We start from the raw sequence: 26404 nt of genomic DNA, 5'->3' as shown, positions 1-26404 counted from the left end.
TCTCTCCAATGGCAAGTTGGAGTAGTAACTGGTGTTCTTTTTCCAGTCTAAAATATGACGTAATAAACAAGCCAAATTATATCCCCTCACATTATGGAAGTTCACTCCCCCCTCAAACTTGGGTCTCATAAGTTTGTCTCAGGCAATCCTAGGTCTCTTTCCAGCCCATATGAAAGAAACGAAGTGTGAGTTTAATATCTTCAAACGAAGGAGAAAAACAAAACGAGCGGCACTCACCGATTGTAGAAAGGTACACTTTATTCCATGGCAGGAGGTGGGTGCATACGGTGCAAACACAGCATTAAGCAACAGCCGTTTCGCGCGTGTGTGTGCGCTCTTCTTCTGGCTTTCCACTATTGGCGGGGTCACAGCACTTTCAAATGTGCACAGGAAGCCGCATCATCGCAGTAATTACTTACCTAATCAACACTTGAGATTCCACAACGGAGGGCAGGGATTCTTGATAGATAGCGGGACCCCATCAATAGTGCATGTGCAAAAACATAAACCAATAAAACAATACAAATACGAAATTCCAATACATACAGGAATAATTCATTACAGAAATACGCTCATGTCTATTTTTTCATTTAATCCCAAGGGACCCATTGCATCTGTGCGTAGGATCCACTTTGTTTCTCTTCTCAGAAGTTCCCCCTCTCTGTGTGGTTAACATAGCGAAACGGCTGTTGCTTAATGCTGTGTTTGCACCGTATGCACCTACCTCCTGCCATGGAATAAAGTGTACCTTTCTACAATCGGTGAGTGCCGCTCGTTTTGTTTTTCTCCTTCGTTTGAAGATATTTTGCATACTCACTGCTGCTACAGGCTGAGCACCACCGTGAGGCATCACTCCTCGGTATTGGCATCCAAAATAATTATAGGTGCGGTGTAGCGCCACTGATTACCTTCTCTATATTTTGATATGGAGTGTGAGTTTAATGTTATGTCCTTGTGTTTCATCAATACTGGGATTGTTTGTAATGAGTATAAAAGCCTAGCAAAACATGACATCTTTACTAGATGACCTTTCCCTACCAAATTAAGCGGAAGTTGATTCTATCCTTTCAAATCCGAGAATATCTTTTCCAATAGGGGTTTATAATTTAGGTTATATAGGGAGGGAAGCAGGGAACGACCTATCATTATTCCTAGGTACTTAATATGATCCCTTAGTGCAATCCCATGAATCTTGTGCATTTGGTGCCGCTGCCAGTATTACCCCCTTAATCGAATAACTCACAGTCAGATAAGTTCACTTTGTATCCCGAGTACCTACCAAGTTCTGTCAGTTGAGCAAATATTTTAGGGATGTGCTTGGGGTAACGGGCCAAAGGTTCAATGGCTATGTTAAACAACAAAGGTGATAGAGGGCAACCTTGTCTGGTGCCTTTTTGTAAGTCAAAAGGGGCTGACAGATGACCTCCAGTATGAATCCGCGCTTGTGGCTGCCTATAAATATGTCCCAACAATTTTCTGAAAGGGCCTTCAAACCCCATCCTGTCCAGTACTGACCCCAACCAACTCCACCTGACATTATCAAATGCCTTTACTACATTCAACGTCAACAGGGCTGGTGCTTCTCCCTGTCGAGGCCAGTGCTAGACTCTACCTAGAAACGCCAAGACTGTTCGTTTGTTGGTCATGGCAGCTCTGCCTTGGGTAAAGCCCACTTGTACAGGGTCTATTAAGGAAAGCATAATAGATCCTAATCTAACAGCCATGATCTTTGACAATAGCTTAGCATCAACATTAATTAATGATATAGGTCTATAAGACTCTGGGTGTAACTCGTTTTTGCCAGGTTTTAACAAGAGTTTTATGTAAGCCAACAAAGAGGACTTTGGAAAGCCTCCCTCCCCTAACGCAGAGTTAAATATTGTCGTTAGGGTAGTCCCTATCTGGTCTTTTAAGATTCTATAAAATTCCCCTGTTTGTCCATCTGGACCTGGTGCTTTGCATGGTTTTAAGGATCCAATGGCCTCCAAAACGTCCTCCTCCGAAACTGGGGCATTCAATGCAGCCAGTTGTTCATTTGACACCCTAGGTATAGATATTTGGTCTAATATTGTGTGCTGTGGAATAGGGTTGGGAAAATCTGTGTACAATCTGATTTATAGACTGAGGGTCTGTTGTTGTAATGAAGAAAATCACAGAAATAAGATAATAATGCACTCGATAAAGTAGATGCAAGCATTATATATGGACAAAGTCCTCACTCTGATATGATAAAATCTGAGACACTTAGCCAATATATTTTGCTCAAAACACATCTGAGCCCGCCTACCAAGCGCCAAGGTGGTCTCAGGTCAGGCGGTTCCAACGCTAAACCTACCTAAGCCTTTGGGCTTCTATGTTCAGGAGCGCAGACGCCGCACATATGGTGTGCTGCTCCTAGTCACCGCCTTGTGCATCAAGCAACCGATGGGAGGAGGAGCAAGCACACTTATATGTACCACCTAATCAAGGCGCTCTATTGGATAGGAAGGGCAAAAGTGCAGAGGAATGCTACCCCCAAGATAAAATAGGTGCGCATTCACACTTGAAAGTGCCACTCCCTCAAGCAAATACTACATAGACAAAAAAAAGCACATGGAGGTGACTAGGAGCAGCACACCATATGTGCAGCGTCTGCGCTCCAATGGCTTAGGTAGGTTTAGCGTAGGACCTGCCTGAACTGAGACCACCTTGGCGCTTGGTAGACGGGCACAGATGTGTTTTGATCTTATTTATGTGATTTTCTTCAATAATATGGCTGTGATTTTTTTTGTCTCTGTTGTTGTAATGCCCTTTTCATCCACCAAAGCCCCAATATGAGAGACTGGGGGCCCATCTCTAGCCAGACCGCTAATAGTCTCCCAGATTTATTACCATATCTGTTCAGTGTGGTCTCCCAATCTTGTCTATATAAATTCTGTTTTCAGGTTTGGAGGTGAGCTGATTAGGGGGATCTCACATAGTCAGCGTACGCTCTTCCGAGTAATCGACTAGTCTGCATATATTTGTGCCACAATTCTTTCTTTCTCCTTGCAACATATGAGATTATCCGCCACCTGAGAACAACTTTCGCAGTGTCCCAAAACAAGTTTATGTCCTCTTTGTGCCCTATATTATCCATATTAAATTCCCCCCACCAACCCCTCAGAAGTAGAGCAAATTCCTCATCCTTAGCTAAGTGAGCCGGAAACCTCCATAGGATATCATTTCCCCTTCTTTGAGTTTCTGCCAGTGTCAGCACTAAAGGGGCATAATCCGATATGACAATATCTTTCATCTCAGAGGAAATGACCCCGGACATTAAGGGATGCTGTACCAGCAAATAGTCTAACCTAGACCAAGAGGAATGAGCATGTGAGTAAAAAGAATATTCCCTTCCCTCTGGGTGTAGATATCTCCATGAGTCTATTAGCCTTGTGTATAAATGAACTCCGATTACCATCTTGACCTGTCTGTCGTGTTTCTGTGCCACTGTATCTCTGCTTCTATCAATGTCTGGATCCATCACTGAATTGAAATCTCCTCCTACTATCTTTTACTCCTGTTGTCTGATTTGCCATCCAAGTTTCTAGTTTCAAAAATAAATCTCCATTATCATTAGTAGGACCATAAACGTTAAGGACCTTTATCAGGCCACATGGTGTGTCAATAGTCATATGTAATAAACGACCCTCATCGGCTGGTGTTACTGATGAAACCCTATGCGGCAGAGATTTATTGATTAAAGTGATTACCTCTGCCGATCTACCTTTGGCTGGAGCAGGGGCGTTGCTAGGGTCTGAAAAGATCCGGGGCACAAGCCCCAATAAATATGTTGCCCCCCCGCACTTTGCTGTACTCGCTATACAGCAGCACTTACCTGTCACATCCAGGGCCTCCAGGTGACGTCTCCTCTCTGTCATCATCTTCTCTCTCATCATCTTCTCCACTCGTCTCTGCAGAGTGTGACACACAGACATCTTAGCTTCCTCACATTCTATCATTGTCCCCCAACTGGAGTCCCCACGGTGTTATCCTGCTGCTTGCTGTGCCCCCCCCCCCCCCCCCCCCCCCCGCCGGGGTGTAGCTATAGGGGGTGCAGAGGTAGCAGTCGCTACCGGGCCCAGGAGCCTGAAGGGGCCCAAAGACACTTGTGCCGCATAAGAAGACACACAAAGCACTGAGGGAAGGGGGGCCCAAGCTGAACTCTTGCACCGGGGCCCATGAGCCTTTAGTTACGCCCCTGCCCCCCCCCAATACCCCCAAATACTATCCTGAAGAAACATTACTGCCCCCCATAGTAATAGTGCTCCTCATAGTCCCACCAATAGTAATTCCCTTCTAGAATGCCCTCATTAGTAACACTGCCCCAACCGTGATAATGCTCCTCAACAATGCCCCCATTATTAGAAGAGCCCTCCCATATTAATAATACCCTCACAGAGTCCCCAGTAGAAATAAGACCCCCTATTGTTCCCCCAGTGGTAATAAAGCTCCCATAGTGCGCTTAGTAGAAATAAGGCGGATCTATAAGACCCTCCTATAGAGCCCCCAGTAGTAATAAGACCGCATACAGTCCCATGTAAATAACATCAGCCGCCTCCAACGCATAATCCCATGTAAACATCACCTCCTAAGGCTACTTTCACACTTGCATTTGTGCGGATCGATCCTGTACTTGTACAGGACGGATCCTAAGTCCCAATACGGATCCGTCCTGACTTACATTGAAAGTCAATGGGGGACGGATCCGTTTACAATTGCACCATTTTGTGTCAATGCAAAGGGATCCGTCCCCATTGACTTACAATGTAAGTCAGGACGGATCCGTTTGGCTCCGCACGGCCAGGCGGACACTAAAACGCTGCTTGCAGCATTTTGGGGTCCGCCTCCAAAACGGAACGGGGGGCCGTACGGAGCCAAACGAATGCATTCTGAATGGATCTGCATCCATTCAGAATGCATTGGGGTTAAACTGATGCATTTGGGGCTGTTTGTGAGAGCTTTGAAACGGATCTCACAAGCGGATCCCCAAACGCAAGTGTGAACGTAGCCTAAACAATAAGTCCCATGTACATAAACATCATTCCCCCCCACCATCCACTTTCAACATACAGTCCCATGTAAATAACATCACTCCCTCCCCCAGCCACCTCAAGCACACAGTTCCATGTCAATAACATCCCTCCCTTCAGCCCTAACATACAGTACAGACCAAAAGTTTGGACACACCTTCTCATTCAAAGAGTTTTCTTTATTTTCATGACTATGAAAATTGTAGATTCACACTGAAGGCATCAAAACTATGAACTAACACATGTGGAATTATATACATAACAAAAAAGTGTGAAACTACTGAAAATATGTCATATTCTAGGTTCTTCAAAGTAGCCACCTTTTGCTTTGATTACTGCTTTGCACACTCTTAACAGTTGTTCTAGAGATGTGTCTGCTGCTAGAACTCTGGGTGGCATTGACCTGGTCTCTAATCTGAGCTGCTGTTAACCTGCGATTTCTGAGGCTGGTGACTCGGATGAACTTATCCTCCGCAGCAGAGGTGACTCTTGGTCTTCCTTTCCTGGGGCGGTCCGCATGTGAGCCAGTTTCTTTGTAGCGCTTGATGGTTTTTGTGACTGCACTTAGGGACACTTTTAAAGTTTTCCCAATTTTTCGGACTGACTGACCTTCATTTCTTAAAGTAATGATGGCCACTAGTTTTTCTTTACTTAGCTGTTTTTTTCTTGCCATAATACAAATTCTAACAGTCTATTCAGTAAGACTATCAGCTGTGTATCCACCTGACTTCTCCACAACGCAACTGATGGTCCCAACCCCATTTAGGCTACTTTCACACTAGCGTTCAGAGCGGATCCTTCTGAGACGGATCCGCTCATATAATGCAGACGGTGGCTCCGTTCAGAACGGATCCGTCTGCATTATATTGTTAAAAATTTTCTAAGTGTCAAAGTAGCCTGAACGGATCCGTCCAGACTTTTACATTGAAAGTCAATGGGGGACGGATCCGTTTGAAGATTGAGCCATATTGTGTCATCTTCAAATGGATCCGTCCCCATTGACTTACATTGTAAGTCTGGACGGATCCGCACGGCCAGGCGGACACCCGAACGCTGCAAGCAGCGTTCAGGTGTGCGCCTGCTGAGCGGAGCGGAGGCTGAACGCTGCCAGACTGATGCATTCTGAGCGGATCCACGTCCACTCAGAATGCATTAGTGCTGGACGGATGCGTTCGGGTCCGCTTGTGAGCCCCTTCAAACGGAGCTCACAAGCGGACACCCGAACGCTAGTGTGAAAGTAGCCTTATAAGGCAAGAAATCCCACTTATTAAACCTGACAGGGCACACCTGTGAAGTGAAAACCATTTCAGGTGACTACCTCTTGAAGCTCATCAAGAGAATGCCAAGAGTGTGCAAAGCAGTAATCAAAGCAAAAGGTGGCTACTTTGAAGAACCTAGAATATGACATACAGACGTGGACAAAATTGTTGGTACCCTTTGGTCAATGAAAGAAAAAGTCACAATGGTCACAGAAATAACTTTAATCTGACAAAAGTAATAATAAATTAAAATTCTATAAATGTTAACCAATGAAAGTCAGACATTGTTTTTCAACCATGCTTCAACAGAATTATGTAAAAAAATAAACTCATGAAACAGGCATGGACAAAAATGATGGTACCCCTAACTTAATATTTTGTTGCGCAACCTTTTGAGGCAATCACTGCAATCAAACGCTTCCTGTAACTGTCAATGAGACATCTGCACCTCTCAGCAGGTATTTTGGCCCACTCCTCATGAGCAAACTGCTCCAGTTGTGTCCGGTTTGAAGGGTGCCTTTTCCAGACTGCATGTTTCAGCTCCTTCCAAAGATGCTCAATAGGATTGAGGTCAGGGCTCATAGAAGGCCACTTTAGAATAGTCCAATTTTTTCCTCTTAGCCATTCTTGGGTGTTTTTAGCGGTGTGTTTTGGGTCATTGTCCTGTTGCAAGACCCATGACCTGCGACTGAGACCAAGCTTTCTGACACTGGCTAGTACATTTCTCTCTAGAATTCCTTGATAGTCTTGAGATTTCATTGTACCCTGCACAGATTCAAGACACCCTGTGCCAGACGCAGCAAAGCAGCCCCAGAACATAACAGAGCCTCCTCCATGTTTCACAGTAGGGACAGTGTTCTTTTCTTGATATGCTTCATTTTTTCGTCTGTGAACATACAGCTGATGTGCCTTGGCAAAAACTTCGATTTTTGTCTCATCTGTCCACAGGACATTCTCCCAGAAGCTTTGTGGCTTGTCAACATGTAGTTTGGCATATTCCAGTCTTGCTTTTTTATGATTCGTTTTCAACAATGGTGTCCTCCTTGGTCGTCTCCCATGTAGTCCACTTTGGCTCAAACAACGACGGATGGTGCGATCTGACACTGATGTTCCTTGAGCATGAAGTTCACCTTGAATCTCTTTAGAAGTCTTTCTAGGCTCTTTTGTTACCATTCGGATTATCCGTCTCTTAGATTTGTCATCAATTTTCCTCCTGCGGCCACGTCCAGGGAGGTTGGCTACAGTCCCATGGATCTTAAACTTATGAATAATATGTGCAACTGTACTCACAGGAACATCTAGTTGCTTGGAGATGGTCTTATAGCCTTTACCTTTAACATGCTTGTCTATAATTTTCTTTCTGATCTCTTGAGACAGCTCTTTCCTTTGCTTCCTCTGGTCCATGTCGAGTGTGGTACACACCATATCACCAAACAACACAGTGATTACCTGGAGCCATATATATAGGCCCAATGGCTGATTACAAGGTTGTAGACACCTGTGATGCTAATTAGTGGACACACCTTGAATTAACATGTCCCTTTGGTCACATTATGTTCTGTGTTTTCTAGGGGTACCATCATTTTTGTCCATGCCTGTTTCATGAGTTTATTTTTTTACATAATTCTGTTGAAGCATGGTTGAAAAACAATGTCTGACTTTCATTGGTTAACATTTATAGAATTTTAATTTATTATTACTTTTGTCAGATTAAAGTTATTTCTGTGACCATTGTGACTTTTTCTTTCATTGACCAAAGGGTACCAACAATTTTGTCCACGTCTGTATTTTCAGTTGTTTCACACTTTTTTGTTATGTATATAATTCCACATGTGTTAATTCATAGTTTTGATGCCTTTAGTGTGAATCTACAATTTTCATAGTCATGAAAAAAAAGAAAACTCTTTGAATGAGAAGGTGTGTCCAAACTTTTGGTCTGTACTGTACATCCCAGTTAAATAACTACAACTCTCAGCATCTGCCTCTCCCTTCACTTACCTCTCCTCGTGTACAGACATCACCATTAGGCTCCTTCTCCTCTTCACTCCGGTCCAATCCTGCACTGGTCACATGATGGTGACATCATCCAGGTCATCCTATCACAGCCTGTTTTGCTGATCACATGACCTGTGATGTCACCACAGGTCCTTCATATCTTCCCAGTGTATTAGATTCAATTGTATTGCCGTTCTGTGTACGGCAATACAGTTGTATCTAGCAGGCAGGCAGGACATTCAGGGCATGGGACAAAACATCCGGGGCCCAGGCCCCGAATCTTTTAACCTAGCGACGCCCCTGGGCTGGAGAACCATGAACTGACACCACCGAAAGTTTACCCATCCTTTTCCAGTCCTCCTCCCCAAGATGGGTCTCTTGCAGTAATGCAATGTCTGCTTTCAATCTTTTTAGGTGTTGGAGAACCATTGATCTTTTCTCAGGGGTACGGAGCCCCCTTGTAGTCGGAATATCTCTCTCTCTCTCTCTCTCTCTCTCTATCTCTATCTCTATCTCTCTCTCTATCTCTCTCTCTCTCTCTATCTCTCTCTCTCTATCTCTCTCTATCTCTCTATCTCTATCTCCAAAAACTTTATTTTTTGGGCATATATATCGTGGCGCATACTGATGTAGCAGGGTTAACACACATGCTTTATAAGACATGTTATCTAAACTAAATGCAACTAAATGCGTTAAGCAATTGCTTTTCAATGGCTTTTGTTTCAAGATAACGCGATGAGTGAAGAAATTTGAGTTAAGAGTGTGTGTGTTACCCCTGCTACATCTGTATTACACTGTACTCCCTTCTTTTCTTTGCCACTTCAGTGGAGTAATCTGCAAAAATCAGGAGCTTTTCCCCATACAATTCTAGTTTATTTTTTTTTCTGGAGCGAAATGCTCTCAAGATCTCCTCTTTATGGTTATAGTCCAGGAATTTGACAATGACCTGTCTGGGTTTGTTCCCCGTTGAATGCGTCTCATTTGCCTGGTATGATGGTGCAGGTCGAGTAGGGCCCACACTATGTGCTCTTTCCACCCTTTTGAGACCTGTGAGGTTGAGGGCAGTTGGGATTTCTTTCTCGCATAGTGCCTGAAGCTGGGTAGGTTTAATGGTCTCTGGAATCCCCAAGATCCTTACATTGTTTCTGCGGGACCTATTTTCCAAGTCCTCCACGCGGTCGCGCAATGTGTTGTTATCTTGTGTTTATTTCCTTATCACATTGTATGCCCCTGTTGCTTCTTCCTCCAGGCTAACAATTCTTTGCTCCATTTCTCCTATTCTGGAGGAGTGTGTCTCTATCTCATCTCTTATCTCCTGCAGTGAGGCTGTCACCACTGTAATGAGAGAGTCCTTAATGTCTGGGGCAAGATGTTTCGCTACTTCAACAGCCAGGCTTTTATAATCCAGCATAGTGCCCAGGCTTTCCGGAGTTGTCAACCCTGGTTCTTCTGAAAACATGTCTTGGGAGTGCGTCTCGGGCTTGCCTGCATCCACGCGCTCGTCCGGCGCCATTTTACCTTCACTGCACTCAGACCTTGCCTGCTCGTTAGCCGGTCTTCCGCTACTTCTCAGCAGGTATCTCTCCATGGACGGGCCACCGATATACAAACCGGATTCCAAAAAAGTTGGGACACTATACAAATCGTGAATAAAAACTGAATGCAATGATGTGGAGGTGCCAACTTCTAATATTTTATTCAGAATAGAGCATAAATCACGGAACAAAAGTTGAAACTTTACCATTGTACCATTTTAAGGGAAAAATATGTTGAATCAGAATTTCATGGTGTCAACAAATCCCCAAAAAGTTGGGACAAGGCCATTTTCACCACTGTGTGGCATTTCCCCTTCTTCTTACAACACTCAACAGACGTCTGGGGACCGAGGAGACCAGTTTCTCAAGTTTAGAAATAGGAATGCTCTCCCATTCTTGTCTAATACAGGCCTCTAACTGTTCAATCGTCTTGGGCCTTCTTTGTTGCACCTTCCTCTTTATGATGCGCCAAATGTTCTCTATAGGTGAAAGATCTGGACTGCAGACTGGCCATTTCAGTACCCGGATCCTTCTCCTACGCAGCCATGATGTTGTGATTGATGCAGAATGTGGTCTGGCATTATCTTGTTGAAAAATGCAGGGTCTTCCCTGAAAGAGATGACGTCTGGATGGGAGCATATCTTGTTCTAGAACCTGAATATATTTTTCTGCATTGATGGTGCCTTTCTAGACATGCAAGCTGCCCATGCCACACACACTCATGCAACCCCATACCATCAGAGATGCAGGCTTCTGAACTGAGCGTTGATAACAACTTGGGTTGTCCTTGTCCTCTTTGGTCCGGATGACATGGCGTCCCAGATTTCCAAAAAGAACTTCGAATAATGACTCGTCTGACCACAGAACAGTCTTCCATTTTGCCACACTCCATTTTAAATGATCCCTGGCGCAGTGAAAACGCCTGAGCTTGTGGATCTTGCTTAGAAATGGCTTCTTCTTTGCACTGTAGAGTTTCAGCTGGCAACGGCGGATGGCACGGTGGATTGTGTTCACTGACAATGGTTTCTGGAAGTATTCCTGAACCCATTCTGTGATGTCCTTTACAGTAGCATTCCTGTTTGTGGTGCAGTGTCGTTTAAGGGCCCGGAGATCACGGGCATCCAGTATGGTTTTATGGCCTTGATCCTTACGCACAGAGATTGTTCCAGATTCTCTGAATCTTCGGATGATGTTATGCACAGTTGATGATGATAGATGCAAAGTCTTTGCAATTTTTCGCTGGGTAACACCTTTCTGATATTGCTCCACTATCTTTTGTGCAACATTGTGGGAATTGGTGATCCTCTACCCATCTTGGCTTCTGAGAGACACTGCCACTCTGAGAAGCTCTTTTTATACCCAATCATGTTGCCAATTGACCTAATTAGTGTTAATTGGTCTTCCAGCTCTTCGTTATGCTCAAATTTACTTTTTCCAGCCTATTATTGCTACTTGTCCCAACTTTTTGGGGATTTGTTGACACCGTGAAAATTTTAATCAATGTATTTTTCCTTTAAAATGATACATTTACTCGGATTAAACATTTGATCTGTCATCTACGTTCTATTACAAATAAAATATTGACATTTGCCATCTCCACATCATTGCATTCAGTTTTTATTCACAATTTGTTTAGTGTCCCAACTTTTTTGGAATCCGGTTTGTAAAAGGGGCATGGAAATACACAACTTTCAGAGGTAGCTGGGGGGTTTTCATGCAGGTTTTAGGGAGAGGGTGAAGCGGAGCTCCTCACACCACCGCCTTACATTCCAGTGCTGGAGCTGGAAGTCCAGGTGCATCTCTTCTGAAGAAAATAGGCACTGAGGCATCATTCAGATGGAAAGAGGCATGACAGGGGCATGGCTAGCTTGATTTGGAGCTTCAAGACCGCAGCCCCCCTGTGACTTCAAGCAGTCCATTTGCGTACACCACGCAGAGTGACTAAAGTTGTTTTTCGTCAAACTTTTTCGGATGACTAAAGACATAATTGGAGACATGATGAGTAGAGCTGTGAGGTACTGTGGACAGTTGGGGAAGTATTATGGTGGTGACGGGTTCCCTTTAAAACATGGGGTCTTAAAAAATTAAAAGGAAACAAATTACAAACTAATTAAGAATTACTCTTCAGTATCCAGTAAATGGGTTTTAGTCATGTAAAACTGGAAATCACCTGTCTGGGTGGATCCAAATTTTAATCAGCATTGTGCAACGAATTGTTACAAGACATCAATCAACATCCTATGACTGGTTCATACTGACAAACTTTTTTGTGTGTATCATGCAAGGGAAGAAGGGTTCGCAAATGAGCTCTTAACGAGTTCTGCCTCTGATGCCACCAAATGTAAGGCCGCTATACTATAAGTTAATACATATCAGGGATCGACCGATATTGATTTTTTAGGGCCTATACCGATAATCTATGAACTTTCAGGCCGATAGCCGATAATTTATACCTATATTTTGTGAATTTTCATTTTTAAAAAAACTTTCCTACACAAATCTGCTGAAAATGAATATGTTTATTGTTAACGTGTAGTTTTTGTTCTTGTAAATCTTTCTTTTTCATTTATAATTAATATTTTGGTGTGTTTTTTTTATTTTTTTTTAACTATTAATCCCCTTAGGGACTAGAACCCTTGTCCTATTCACCCTGATAGATCTCTATCAGGGTGAATAGGACCTCACACTCTCCCTGCTGCTCTGTGCTCTGTGAACACAGCATGGAGGTGACTATGGCAGCCAGGACTTCAATAGCGTCCTGGCTGCCATGGTAACTGATCGAAACCCCAGGCTTACACTGCTGGAGCTCCGATCAGAACTTCCACTGAGGAGGAGGGGAGAGGGGACCCTGTGGCCACTGCCACCAATGATTAATACTGGGGGGCTTGGGTGGGGGGGGGGGGCGCACTGTGCCACCAATGTCTTTAATACTGGGGTTGGGGGGAGAGGGGGCGCACTGCGCTACCAATGATTTAATACTGGGGTTTGGGGGGGCATTCATATACAGGAGGCGGGAGCTGGCTGCAGAATCACATAGCCGGCTCCCGACCTCCATGAGCGTTAGCTGCGATCCGCGGCACCTGAGGGGTTAACTACCGCAGATCGCAGCTACTTGTCATAGAGGTCGGGAGCCGGCTATGTGATTCTGCAGCCAGCTCCCGCCTCCTGTATATAAATTAATGAGAGAGGTATCTTCATTGGTGGCGGTGGCCACAGCCCCTCCCCTACTCTTGTCCTCCCTCCTCTCATTGGTGGCAGCGGCAGCAGCAGCACAGGGGGGAGGAGACACTGCTTCCTTCTCCCCTGTGCTGCTGAGGGAACACGGAGAGCGCTGACAGCAGCGCGATCCTTGTTCCCCATACAATTTCGGCAAAATAGATGTCGATACCGATAACGTTCAAAATCCTGAATATCGGCCGATAATATCGATAAAACCGATAATCGGTCGATCCCTAATACATATATCAAGATGAAAGACGACACTCCCCCAAAAAAGTCAAATTCTTAGTTTATTATTCCACATTGGCATAAAAACACACAAGCAAGACGGTTGGGGTGCAGGACACCACACAGGCACCATGAGGCGACGGCCGTTTCGTGTAGATCACGCTTCCTCGGGCCTCCTAACGTGTGGTGACAGCAATTTTATGCATCAGCGCCGTCGAAGCAGACATGCACATCAGCAGCACTACCGGTAACATATCAAATACATAAAAACTTAAACCTAACAATAAGGTGCAATACTACAACAATGCCTATAAAAAAGACACTTAAGTCATTACGGTCATTCAGACTTAAAGGGCCCATGGCATTGGCTTTAATGATCCAACTAGCTTCTTTACGTAATAATTGAGTATGTCTATCACCCCCTGTTGGTAAGAAGGGTACTATTTCCAGGCCTGAGGAGGTTAGAACCCTGGGGTCGCCTCCATGTGTCTCTCTAACATGTTTAATTAACCGTGGACATCCTTTACCAGATGTCACCAAATTGAAATGCTCTCTTATTCTTTCAAATAATGGTCTAATGGTTTTGCCAACCTAGTATCGACCATCGGGTCACATTATCAAGATGGTTAACCCTATGCTGCAAGCTTCCAAAACATACTACCCCATGCTGGGGATTATATCTAGAAAATGAACAATTCCCGCATTTACGGTTGTCCCTAGGTACATATTCCTTCAGCTATGTGTCTGGCCTTTTTTCTGAATATCTGCTCCTAACCAACCTATCTTTTAAGGTATGGCTATGCCCAAACGCAAGATGGGGACACCGGGAGCAATCTCTCACCCGTCCTCCTAGAGAGGATGTCTAACTCCACATACCTGCGCAACATACCCTGTAATAAATCACATATTTTATGGGTCTCTCAGGTGCTGCTGGCAATGCTGCCGGTATCTGCTCAGCAAGTTACGCACACAGGCCGATGTACTACTTAACCAGAGCAAGGTTTATTACTCAGAACATTATGGCATTCTTACATGGAGGAGTCTTATTCCAACAGCTTCTGTCCTTATCAGATGTAATCCCTTCTCAGCCTCATGTGTCTGCTTCCAGTTCCCCTCACACACACTGTCTGACTACCTGGTACAGCTCCTCCTCCCCCATCATGCATCAGGAGAAAAAGGGTAAAGGTCACAGTGATCTATCACAACATCACACCTCCTTTCCTCCCCCAAAAAAAAAAAAAAAAAACATAACAAGAGAACAAAATGTTGAACACATAACATAACAAGGCAAGCGAGATCAGTTCAGCAAGTAGTATCTCCAATTCAGTTCTGTGATTTCCGCAGCACTTCATGAGCCCTTTGTCTCTGTTCCCTGACCTCCAATGTGTCCCGTAATATTTCAGCACTTTGCCAGCGAGGCGTTTGACGTCTTTGACGGGTAGACCTACGCAGAGGTACAGCACCGGGAGGAATAAAGTCAGTCAAAGGTACTGGAGATGTCAGTGGGCGTCCCACAGACAAATCAGTCTCTGTAACTTCAGGCACATGTCCGGGCTCCTCAGGAATATGGTCACCAACCGGTTCAGGGTTTGGGTGTAAACTTGTGGGATCATGCCAGACACCATGCCATATGTCACCAGCAGAGTTCAGAGTAGACTCTGGTGGGTGGTCAGAAAGAAGGGTCGGTTTTGTCACTAGTGGCCGGCAAATGCGTTTCCTCAATTGTGAAAGGTGTCGCCGAACACAAATGCCTTCCTCCAGGCGGACAAGGTACATTCTTCTGCCAAGAGTTCCATCAATAACGCCAGGAAGCCAAGGAGGCAAAGCTCTGTAATTCTGAGACCATACAAGATCACCGGCACGGAATCCCAGACGGCCCGGCGGAGGAGGTGTTGGTGACTGCTCCTGCAGACGAACTAAATCAAGTTTGGTGCGGAGATGCCTGCCAAACATAAGAAAAGCCGGTGACAGCCCAGTAGTAGCGTGTTTCGTGTTACGGTACATGATCAAGAATTCCAGCAGCTTCTCTTCTGACAGTCCAACCTGGTCCAGAGTGGACAGTAAGTGCTTCTTAAATGACTGCACAAATCGTTCTGCCAGCCCATTTGAAGCTGGATGATAAGGAGCTGTTTTGTAGTGTTGGACACCCAAACCACTAAGGAAGGATTGAAACTCATGCGATGTAAATTGAGTTCCATTGTCGGAGACTATGGCTGTAGGCAAGCCAAATTGAGCAAAGAGCTTCCTTAAGACTAGAATGGTAGCAGCTGAGGTAATAGAAGGCATTTGAAAAACCTCCGGCCATTTTGAATGTGCATCTACCACGATCAAATACATTTTACCCTGGATGGGGCCAGCAAAATCAAGATGGAGTCTGGACCACGGTTCTGTTGGCCATGGCCAAGGTTGCAGGGTTCCTCTCTTTTGGGGTCGCTGGGCTTGACAGCACCCAGGACATTGAGCAACATAATCTTCAATTGCTGTATCCATTTGTGGCCACCAAACATAGCTCCGGGCCCGCTGCTTCATGCGCACCACACCAGGATGGCCTTCATGCAGTATCCTTAGCATGGTTGATTGCAAGTACTGGGGTACAATCACTCTATTGCCCCATTGTAGGCAACCAGCATTAGTCACAAGCTCACATTTTCTGGCAAAGTACGGACGAAAGTCACCTGAAACACTCCCTGGCCATCCAGTCTGAACATAAGAGAATATCTGAGACAGGAAAGGATCTGTGGCTGTATGTCTGGCAATCAGGGAGGTGGACATGCAAGATTGTGGCCTGTGTACTTCCACTACACGTACCTCTCTTAGTGGGTGGTCATCTCTTAGTGGCAATCTGGAAAATGCATCTGCATTGCCATGGGTATCATGGGAGCGGTATCTGATCGAATAAGCATAAGCTCCTAAAAATAAAGCGTACCTTTGTAAGCGAGATGCGGTTGTTGTAGAAATTCCTTTCTGAGGGTTCAGTATTGACAACAGAGGTTTGTGGTCAGTGATAAGTGTGAACTCCCGACCATAGACGTACGCGTGAAATTTTTTTGTGGCCCATACAATGGCCAAAGCTTCCTTGTCAATCTGGGAGTAGTTTTGTTCTACTGAGGTTAAAGACCTGGAGGCTAAAGAAATAGGGCGCTCCGTGCCATCCGGCATGACATGGGAAAGCACTGCACCCAGTCCATAAGGCGAGGCATCACAAGCCAGGATGACGGGTTTCTTTAAATCATAGTGGACCAGAACTCGAGAAGACAGAATGAGTTCTTTAGAAAGCCGAAAAGCTTCTTCACATTTGTCTGTCCATATCCATTTAGCTCTTGCATCCAGTAAGCGATGTAATGGGTAGAGCTGGTGCGCTAGGTTCGGCAAGAAACGGTGGTAGTAATTTAGGAGGCCAAGGTAGGACCTGAGCTGGGTGACATTCCGGGGGGTAGGGGCATGGGTAAGGGCTTTAACCTTTTCTTCAGTAGTGTGTAACCCATGACGGTCCACCGTGTGGGCACAAAACTCCAGTTGAGACTTGAGAAATTCGCATTTTGACAGATTGACACGTAAACCATACTTTTGGAGTCTCCCTAGCACAGCTTCAACATTCTTTCTGTGTTCTTCATCAGTGGGACCAGTGATGAGCATGTCATCCAGTAGACATTGGGTGAAAGGTATTCCTGCCAGTACCTCATCCATGATCCGCTGCCAGATGGCTGGAGCTGGGGCTATGCCAAAAACCATGCGGTTATACTGGAATAATCCTTTATGAGTGTTAATGGTCAACAGATGGCGTGAATCTGGGTGTACTTGCAGTTGCAGGTAAGCTTGCTTTAAGTCTATTTTTGTAAACTTTTGCCCCCCAGCCAGTGAGCCAAATAAATCTTCAAGTCGAGGCAATGGGTATTGATCCACAAGAAGTTGGTTGTTCAGAGCTACCCTGAAATCACCACAAATCCTAATGTCTCCATTCTTTTTCTTGACAGGCACAATTGGTGATGCCCATTCACTTCTATCCACTTTCGTTATGATCTTTTCAGCCAATAGGGCTCAGGAATAGTAATCTTAAACAGAGAGGATTATAGGGGAGAGATTCTTAGACAACTCGATGATAGAAAGACCTACCGACGGATCAACTATGATCCAATAACCGAAATAAAAACAATTCTAAGTAATCTAATATCACAAGCAAAGGAAGAAAAAATAATTTCAGACAAACTAGCCAAATTCCTTGTGCTTGAACACCCGAGAACCCCTGTATTTTACATCTTACCTAAGATCCACAAAAATCTCAAAAAAAACCCCGGCCGTCCCATAGTATCAGGGTGCGACTCCGTTTTTCAACCAGCGGCCATCCTTTTAGATAAACTGTTGCGCCCTTATGCCCAATTAGGGAAATCCTTTATTCTGGACACCACAGACTTCATTAATAAGACTAAAGGCCTAGATATCCACGGAACTGACTTTACTCTGGTTACCATGGATGTCTCCAGTTTATATACAAACATCCCCACGGAAGATGGCATTCGGACGGTCATGGAGGTCCTGGTACAACACCAGGAATATTCACCTAGGGAAAACCGGTTCATTCAGGACCTATTGAATTTTGTTTTGAAAAATAATTATTTTCTGTTTGAAGATGACTTTTTTCTACAGATAGCAGGGACCGCTATGGGATGTAATGTGGCACCGACATTCGCGGTCATTTATATGAATGCTTTTGAGGAACAATTTGTTTACACCCATCCACTATTCGACAAATGTGTTAAGATTTGGTTACGTTATATTGATGACATCTTTTGTTTGTGGCAGGGATCACTAGAAGATCTACAGATTTTCCATGGGGACCTGAACGCAGCGGTGGGATCCATTGCCCTCTCCCTTGAGACCAGCCAAACTGGAATCCCGTTCCTAGACGTCCTCCTTCAGGTAGAAGATAGTCACCTACATTACGATCTGTTCACAAAACCCACAGACAGAAATTCCCTTTTATTATATGAAAGCTACCACCCACCCGGTTTAATTAATTCACTCCCACTCTCACAATTAATGAGGGTAAAAAGAATTGTTTCCAACCCCACAATGGCGGAAAAAAGACTCACAGAAATGAACCAGAAGTTCGCAGCTCGTGGCTTTCCAGCACAAATACTGAAGGGTCACGCAGAACGAATTAATGATGTAAAAAGAGAAGATCTACTAAGATCTAAAACTAGAGTTGGTACAAAACAGGATGGTAGAATTCCTTGTGTAACAACCTATTCCACTTGGAGTACCTCCATTAAAAAAATCATATACAAACACTGGCAGATCCTACAAAGGAGTATTCCCAGCATTTTCCATTCCAAACCCCTGATGTCTTACAAACGCCCACCAATAATTCGTGATCAAATAGTGAGATCCGATTTTGGGTCCGCAAAAATGGATGCACAACGCACCATCACGGGATCCCCCAACCTGGGCACCTACCCTTGTTTGGGATGTGCGCAGTGTGGCAATGTCACAAAAGGAAATTCCTTTACCCATCCCTCGTCAGGTAAAAAGTACTACATCAAGGGCCACTTTTCATGCATGACAAACTATGTCATTTATTTGATTAAATGCCCTTGTGGCCTGGGATATGTGGGCGAGACCACTCAAAAAATAAAAGACAGAATCAGTCAACATAAATCCAATATCCGTACTAACAAAAAGGATGCCCCCTTAGTACACCATTTCCATGAACACAAGCATACGCCCAGTCAACTACGTTTCCAGGTCATAGATTGGGTCCCGACTCCCAGGAGAGGGGGGAATCGTGATGAAATGCTGCACTTGAGGGAGATGCAATGGATCCGCCGTCTGGGGACATGGGGCTCTGGAGGCTTAAATAAGGATTATAAATATGCGTAAACCAATTTATTTTCTTGAATGATTAACCCATGTGCCTTTTTCTTTTTAATAGGATCATCACTTACCACAAATCCCCTCGGGGCCCATATAGAACGTCTACTTTAGACCTCCTTAGTCCTCACTTATACATCACTCACTCTGGGTATAGTATACCTGTAGTTATAGATTGAAATGAAAATGTACATGTTCGATACACAGAGACCTGTGGCACCACAGAAAATCGTGTTCCTTAATGATTGTTTTAGGATTACCACATACACCTATGTGAAGTCATTATCCATTAGTGGATCCAGTCCCTTTTTATCCTAAATCATAATAGGGAACCTATGGCAGCGCTGCAAATATGCTATGCTCTCTCCCATCCTAGTGCCAGTAACTAAAATGGCGCAGCACACACAGGGCAACATTGCGCATGCGCCAGGAACCTCCGAACCTGAAGTCTCTTCACTCCTCCTCCCTAGGGCCGGTCTCACTACCTTGGACCCGCCCCTCATGTGCCGGCAATAGCCGGATATCCGCCGGGACCTCTGAATAAAACACACCACGGCGTGCACTGCAGCTACCGCACGCCGTGGAAACATGAGGACCGGTCAATCAGGTATGTAACTCTGCTTCTGAGTACGCCAGCCCCACTCCCACTTACCCTGCGCTGCAGATAGATGACACACATAACTGGTGTTCTTACGGCTTTCGCTTGTGCCACATGTCTCTGCTGTCCCACATTGCATTGTACCTTATTGGATCATGTATGCCCGCCCCTCTCTTTCCCATTGAAATGCTCATAGGAATATAATGTGTAAGGACACAACCTGCTATCTGATACTGTCATCATGTGTTTAATTATGAATCTAATTAGCCACTATTATTGCCTCCCATGGAGCCTTTCTTTGTGTATATATTCTACCCTAACTTGATATATCCCACCCGAATCATGTACTACCTAAATTGTGCCTCAACCAGGTTGCCGTCGAATCATGTATCACGTGCTGTTGTCCAATCATGTCTTATCTGTTATGAATTATGAACTGTGATTTCTCATGAATTTTGTTATGAATTATGAACTGTTCTCATGAATTTCGCTTGAATCATGTTTGTGTTTGATTCTGATGCACATACGTGCAGGGAATTTACCCCCTCCCCCGCAACCCCTCTTTATGAATTGATGTATGCGGGCAATTCCCATACAGTTGTGTTATCATGCTAGTAACCTAGTACTGAAATATGAACTATAGTCCTTTGAAGGATATGAATTATGAACGATTATATATGAATGAAATTCCCATCTATTAAGGAGTAATGACACAATATGGTTCAAGTGAATTGAGATGTATGTGTATATATATGTATACGTGTGTGTACGTTTGTGTATACGTATATATGTGTGTATATTAATTCTGAATTATGAAGATATGAATTTTTCTTCCTTTTGTTTTTAATATCGTCTTGTGTTTATTTCTTGCATTTATAGCTTGACAAAGGGCACCGAATGGGCCCGAAACAGTTGCAAACAGCAATAAATGTCATGAAATAACTTGAGAATATACCACTGGTAAAATAAAGATTGAATTGCAAACTACATTGGTGTGCTGTCTCTGAAAAACTCATTTAAAGCCATAATCTCACTCCGCGGGTGGAAGGAGGCACCAGGAGACGAGCACCTACAAAAGCCACTCGAGACGTGTGCTGAGGTGTCAGTACAACTAAGAAGATCTTTTCAGCCAATAGGTGGTCCAGCTCTGCTTCCACTTTTTTCCGCAAGGCAAAAGGTACTGATCTTGCCTTACAAAAACGAGGTGTAGCACCAGGCTTCAAGAGGAGGTGGGCCATCTTTCCTTTTACGGTGCCCAAAGAGTCCTCAAAAACCTCTTTAAAACGTGACTTCAGGGATTCCACCCAATGGTCTACTTTAGAAAGCAATGTACATTGGCCAATGGTAAAAGGAGGCATGCCCAGGGCTTTGATCCAGTCCCTTCTATACAGCGGAGGACCTCCATTCCTTACAACATAAAGGCGTAGACTTTGACTGTGGTTGCCTAATGTAACAAGGGGCTTTACATAACCCAAGGGCTGTAGTAGTTCCTTGCTGTAGGTTTGTAGCGTGAGCTTTGTAGGTTTTAGCGGCAGGGACAGACCCGATGCCTTTAAATCAGTCCATGAAATGACAGACACAGCTGCCCCTGTATCAACATCCATGGAGACAGGACAGCCATTGAGTGTGACATCCACTTTAATCGCTGGAGTACTCCCAGCTACTCGAAACAGTCCAACATGCTGGACACATGTCTCCTCATCAGAGCTAAAACCGTTATTGTCCATATCCACACGGAATGTCTGTTTACGTCTATCTTTAGTGGTAGTGTTCGGGGAGCGAGAGCTGCGGCAAACGCGCCCAATATGACCAGTCTTCCCACAGCGAAAACAAACGACATCCTTGAACTTGCAAGCAGGCGCACTGTGAGTAGTGTTACCACAACGGTAGCAAGTCGGGGTCCCAGAGACAGAAGAATTAGGGTGGCGAGGTTTAAGCTGAGTGGCAGGGGACGGGCGTCTCGAGCGTTGAGTGATAGCAGTGTGGAATATTTCCTCACCCTGGCTTGCAGGAGTTGTAGGTGGTGCCTTCAGTAGGGTGGCGTCCCGTGTTGCCAACTCCATGACCGTAGCAAGGTCAGTGGCTTTCGTCAGAGTCAAGTCGGGTTCTGTGAGTAAACGTTTCTGTATGGCTGGGTCGCAGAGTCCCATGACGAACATGTCACGGAGAGCCGTCTGTAGGTAGTCTCCAAACTGACAAGTGGCAGCCAGTTTACGTAAAGCAATGATATATGTCTTTATATCCTCCCCGGCCTGCTGCCTTCTACCGTAGAATTTAAACCGCTCCGCGATTTCCAACGGCTTCGGGTTGTAGTGTGTATGTAGCGTCTGAATTAACTCAGGCAGGGACTTAGAGGCTGGCTTGTCTGGAGAAACAAGGTCTCTAAGGGTTCCATATGCAGCTTGACCCAATGCAGTGAGAAAAACTGCACTTCTCTTTTCAACAGTCACATTATTCGCTTCCATATACTGTTCCAGCCTCTCCACCCAGGAGATCCATGACTCAGCTGCAGGATCAAATGGTTGAATAAACCCTATGAAGGCCATGTGTGCTAAAATCCACAATCCTCGTCGCCACTGTTATGTCCCCTGGACACTCTGTGTCTCTCAGGTGCTGCTGGCAATGCTGCCGGTATCTGCTCAGCAAGTTACGCACACAGGCCGATGTACTACTTAACCAGAGCAAGGTTTATTACTCAGAACATTATGGCATTCTTACATGGAGGAGTCTTATTCCAACAGCTTCTGTCCTTATCAGATGTAATCCCTTCTCAGCCTCATGTGTCTGCTTCCAGTTCCCCTCACACACACTGTCTGACTTCCTGGTACAGCTCCTCCTCCCCCATCATGCATCAGGAGAAAAAGGGTAAAGGTCACAGTGATCTATCACAACATCACAGGTAGGATCTTTGTTCAATTTCTCATAGACATTCTTGTCCTCCAATTGCCTTTTGGCTTCTCAGACATAAAAATCCCTAGTCATGAGGACCACATTGCCCCCCTTGTCTGCTGGTTTTACAATAATATCTTGTCGAGATCTAAGCCATCCCGGTGTCCCCATCTAAACCATCCTGGTATTTTTTACCCAAAATCCACAAGAGTTTGGACCGCCCACCTGTGCGGCTCATTGTGGCTGGTCATGGTTCTGCCACAGCTCCCCTATCTGAATACCTAGATTGGCTTCTCCGCCCACTCCTTAAAGATATTCCCTCCTATCTGAAGGACACATGCCGAAGCAGGTTTTTGGTGTACTTGATTATGTGTCCCTGTGGTTGCTTCTACATTGGCAAAACCATTAGACCATTATTTGAAAGGATAAGAGAGCATTTCAATTTGGTGACATCTGGTAAAGGATGTTCACAGTTAATTAAACATGTTAGAGAGACACATGGAGGTGACCCCAGGGTTCTCACCTTCTCAGGCCTGGAAATAGTACCCTTCTTACCAACAGGGGGTGATAGACATACTCAATTATTACGTAAAGAAGCTAGTTGGATCATTAAAGCCAATACCATGGGCCCTTTAAGTCTGAATGACCGTAATAGAAGCATAGAATGTGTCGGCAGATAAGAACCATTTGGCCCATCTAGTCTGCCCAATATACTAAATACTATGGATAGCCCCTGGCCCTATCTTATATGAAGGATGGCCTTATGCCTATCCCATGCATGCTTAAACTCCTTCACTGTATTTGCAGCTGCCACTTCTGCAGGAAGGCTATTCCATGCATCTACTACTCTCTCAGTAAAGTAATACTTCCTGATATTACTTTTAAACCTTTGCCCCTCTAATTTAAAACTATGTCCTCTTGTAGCAGTTTTTCTTCTTTTAAATATTCTCTCCTCTTTTACCTTGTTGATTCCCTTTATGTATTTAAAAGTTTCTATCATATCCCCTCTGTCTCGGCATGACTTAAGTGTCTTTTTATAGGCATTGTTGTAGTATTGCACCTTATTGTTAGGGTTATGTTTTTATGTATTTGATATGTTACCAGTAGTGCTGCTGATGCGCATGTCTGCTTCGGCGGCGCTGATGCATAAAAGTGACGTATTAACGTCACCATGTTAGGAGGCCCGAGGAAGCGTGATCTACGCGAAACGGCCGTCGCCTCATGGTGCCTGTGTGGTGTCCTGCACACCTACCGTCTGCTTGTGTGTTTTCATGCCAATGTGGAATAATAAACTAAGAACTGGACTTTTTTTGGTGCCGTCTTTCATCTTGATATATGTACACTCGTTGGACCTGACTTAGACTGAGCACCACTGAAGTCTGTTTGCGAGCCCCGGTGTCACCAACATAGGGAATGTTCCTTTAATATGTGTGAAGGAGAGCCGGAGTAGTGCCGTACTATCTTTTGATCTACCTATGTTCATTTTATAAGTGTCTAGGCAAGAAGCTGGGGATGAAGGTCACCTCCTGACAAATCCCTACCAGCTCTCCCTAGACTGCTATGCCCACGTTCAGACCCTGAAGGTGGGAATGAACATGTCCCCGTGCCTAGGCTGAAGATTCCCTAAAATCCCTAAGATGGTGAAAGGGGGAAAGAGGCAGCCTGCTCCCTCAGGACCTGGAGGGGGCAGGCGTCTCTCTAACAGCCTAAACAGACAATCACAAAAAAAAAAAAAAAAACTTATCTTATACTGAGCAGGAACAGCAAATCCTTCCTTCGAGCTAGACAGAAGCTATAACCCGCACAGGACACTGGGAGTGGGTGTAATTTAAACTCATACCAACGACCCCACCCAGTGCACCTGAAGGGAGGCGGATACAGCTCAACTCCAAAACAATAACAAAAGGCTATACACGTGCTGTGCTGCTAACCTAGTAGACCTCCGCACATGACCTGAGCAGGGCATGACAATAAGTTAATGTTCGACCCTTTAAATAGGCCTTAAGACATGACTCTGATATTAAGTAAGCCAGCCTCTCATCTGCAGACAGCTGTTTCGGGGTGATTGCCTCTCATCAGTGCAGAGTTCTGGCTTAACTGGGTGAAAGGCCTAAGTCAGGATTTGAGGGGTACTATCACTCTTTGGGGAGAGCATGCCTTAATTGGCGTGAGGAGACTTATAGGTCACACATGCTCCTCTGTAATTTTAGGAAGAGGAACATGTATGGGCTATAAGTCTCCTCACGCCGATTATGGCGCTGGTTGCATGCCTGTTGGCTCTGTATTCAAAGTCTATGGGACTGAGTGACTGAAAGCACTGTGCTTGGCTATTTCTGTCAGTCCCAGGGACTATGATGGGAAAGGCAGCATGCATGCTTGACTACAGATCCATTTAAACACCTCCTCACCATTTAATCATATCAGTCTCACCTCAGTATCCCTGTTCTAATGATTTATGGGGTCCCCTATGGCCACATATTTATCACCTTGTCTGGGGAACTGTAGGAAAACCCTTTCAAAGCTCCGCGGCACCTTTTGGTCCCCTGCACAGTAAAATAAAGACAAAGTAATGGCTTGACTGTGAAGCAACCTCAATGTTTGCCTATGGGAAACAAGATCATGGCCAATCTCCCGACTCCCAACAAAAAGTTGCTGTGTAGCACTATCGTAAGGGACGCTGCTGATATTACTATGAAAAATCTCAAGTTGAGGCCAAAACATGGTGGCACTTCTCACTACAAATTTATCTAGAGTTTCGCTCAATATTAATGGGGGGTTTCTGTGGGAAAAGAATCGTGGCTGCAGGCTCATACTGGATAAAAAAATAAAGAAAAGCACCAATACTCACCTCACCGATATCCCCGACACTCCCGTTCCACAGCAGCCCCTGCTCATCTTCTTGGTCCTGTCCTGTCCCAGAGGAAATGCCTGGAAAGGCCCACTCAGGGATGACCAGTAGAAGCTGATGATTGGCTGCGCAAAGATCCTGTGAGTTGAGACAGGATCAGGAGGCAGAGACCAGTGAGGACCCGGGTGACGGAGGATCGGTAAGGTGAGTAACAGTGCTTTTAAATTTTGAGCCTGCTGCCCCAATAAGGATTTGTCAACTGCAAGAGTAAGAGGGGTGCACATACCTGCTGCTAGGACAGCTGGCCATGGCCACCAGTACCCTGCTCTCCGGTGTGGGCATGGACGCCGCGCTACTCACCATGCTACTGCCTCCATGCTTCTGCCTAATACTCCAGCCTCTGTCCCTGTGGCCAGGGACAGGGCCAGGCATGATGATGTTTACACTGTCTGGTCCTGTCAATCAAAGTGCAGCAGGCGCTGCAGTTGCAGAGAGAGCACCATCTTTAGGTGTAATGGCAACGCCCTCGTTGCTCCTAGAGGCTCATTTTCATATAATAAACCATAATTTTTCTCAGCAATGCAGGCACATATGAACATGGGACCAATACAGATGCCTTCAGCTGCCAAGTGCACATGTAATAGGTCAGCCAGTGTCATAGGTACAAATCTGCTGACAGATGCCCTTTAAAAGATTTAAAAAATTCAAAAGGAAAGTTTAGACCTGGAGATTATTTCCTTCTCCCTCCTTGACACTCCCTATGTATAACACTCCCTAAAAAGACTGTCAGACTGGTTTCCTGGAATCCACTTGTAAGGCTTAGTTTCTTTACATTAATTGCATTAAAGGGTAACAGAAACCTAATGTCTGCAGTTTATAAATGTGTAGCTGCTAATGTCATCCATACATTTAAA

The 26404-nt window shown here is 44.8% G+C and overlaps 1 protein-coding gene across 1 annotated transcript; it reads right to left on the bottom strand.

The window, feature by feature from the left end:
• Nucleotides 1–14610: 14610 nt before the first annotated feature.
• Nucleotides 14611–22299, bottom strand: LOC122921276 (uncharacterized protein K02A2.6-like). The gene is made up of 2 exons (XM_044271255.1): nucleotides 20788–22299; nucleotides 14611–17307 (listed from the first exon to the last, which is right to left on the bottom strand). The coding sequence occupies exons 1-2, from the start codon at nucleotides 22297–22299 to the stop codon at nucleotides 14611–14613; spliced, it is 4209 nt and encodes a 1402-aa protein (XP_044127190.1).
• Nucleotides 22300–26404: the final 4105 nt, after the last annotated feature.

This window comes from Bufo gargarizans, chromosome 11 (genome assembly GCF_014858855.1).
Source record: "Bufo gargarizans isolate SCDJY-AF-19 chromosome 11, ASM1485885v1, whole genome shotgun sequence".
Taxonomy (NCBI): domain Eukaryota; kingdom Metazoa; phylum Chordata; class Amphibia; order Anura; family Bufonidae; genus Bufo; species Bufo gargarizans.
The sequence above is the reverse complement of the archived record's forward strand: the minus strand, read 5'-3'. Positions and strand labels throughout refer to the sequence as shown.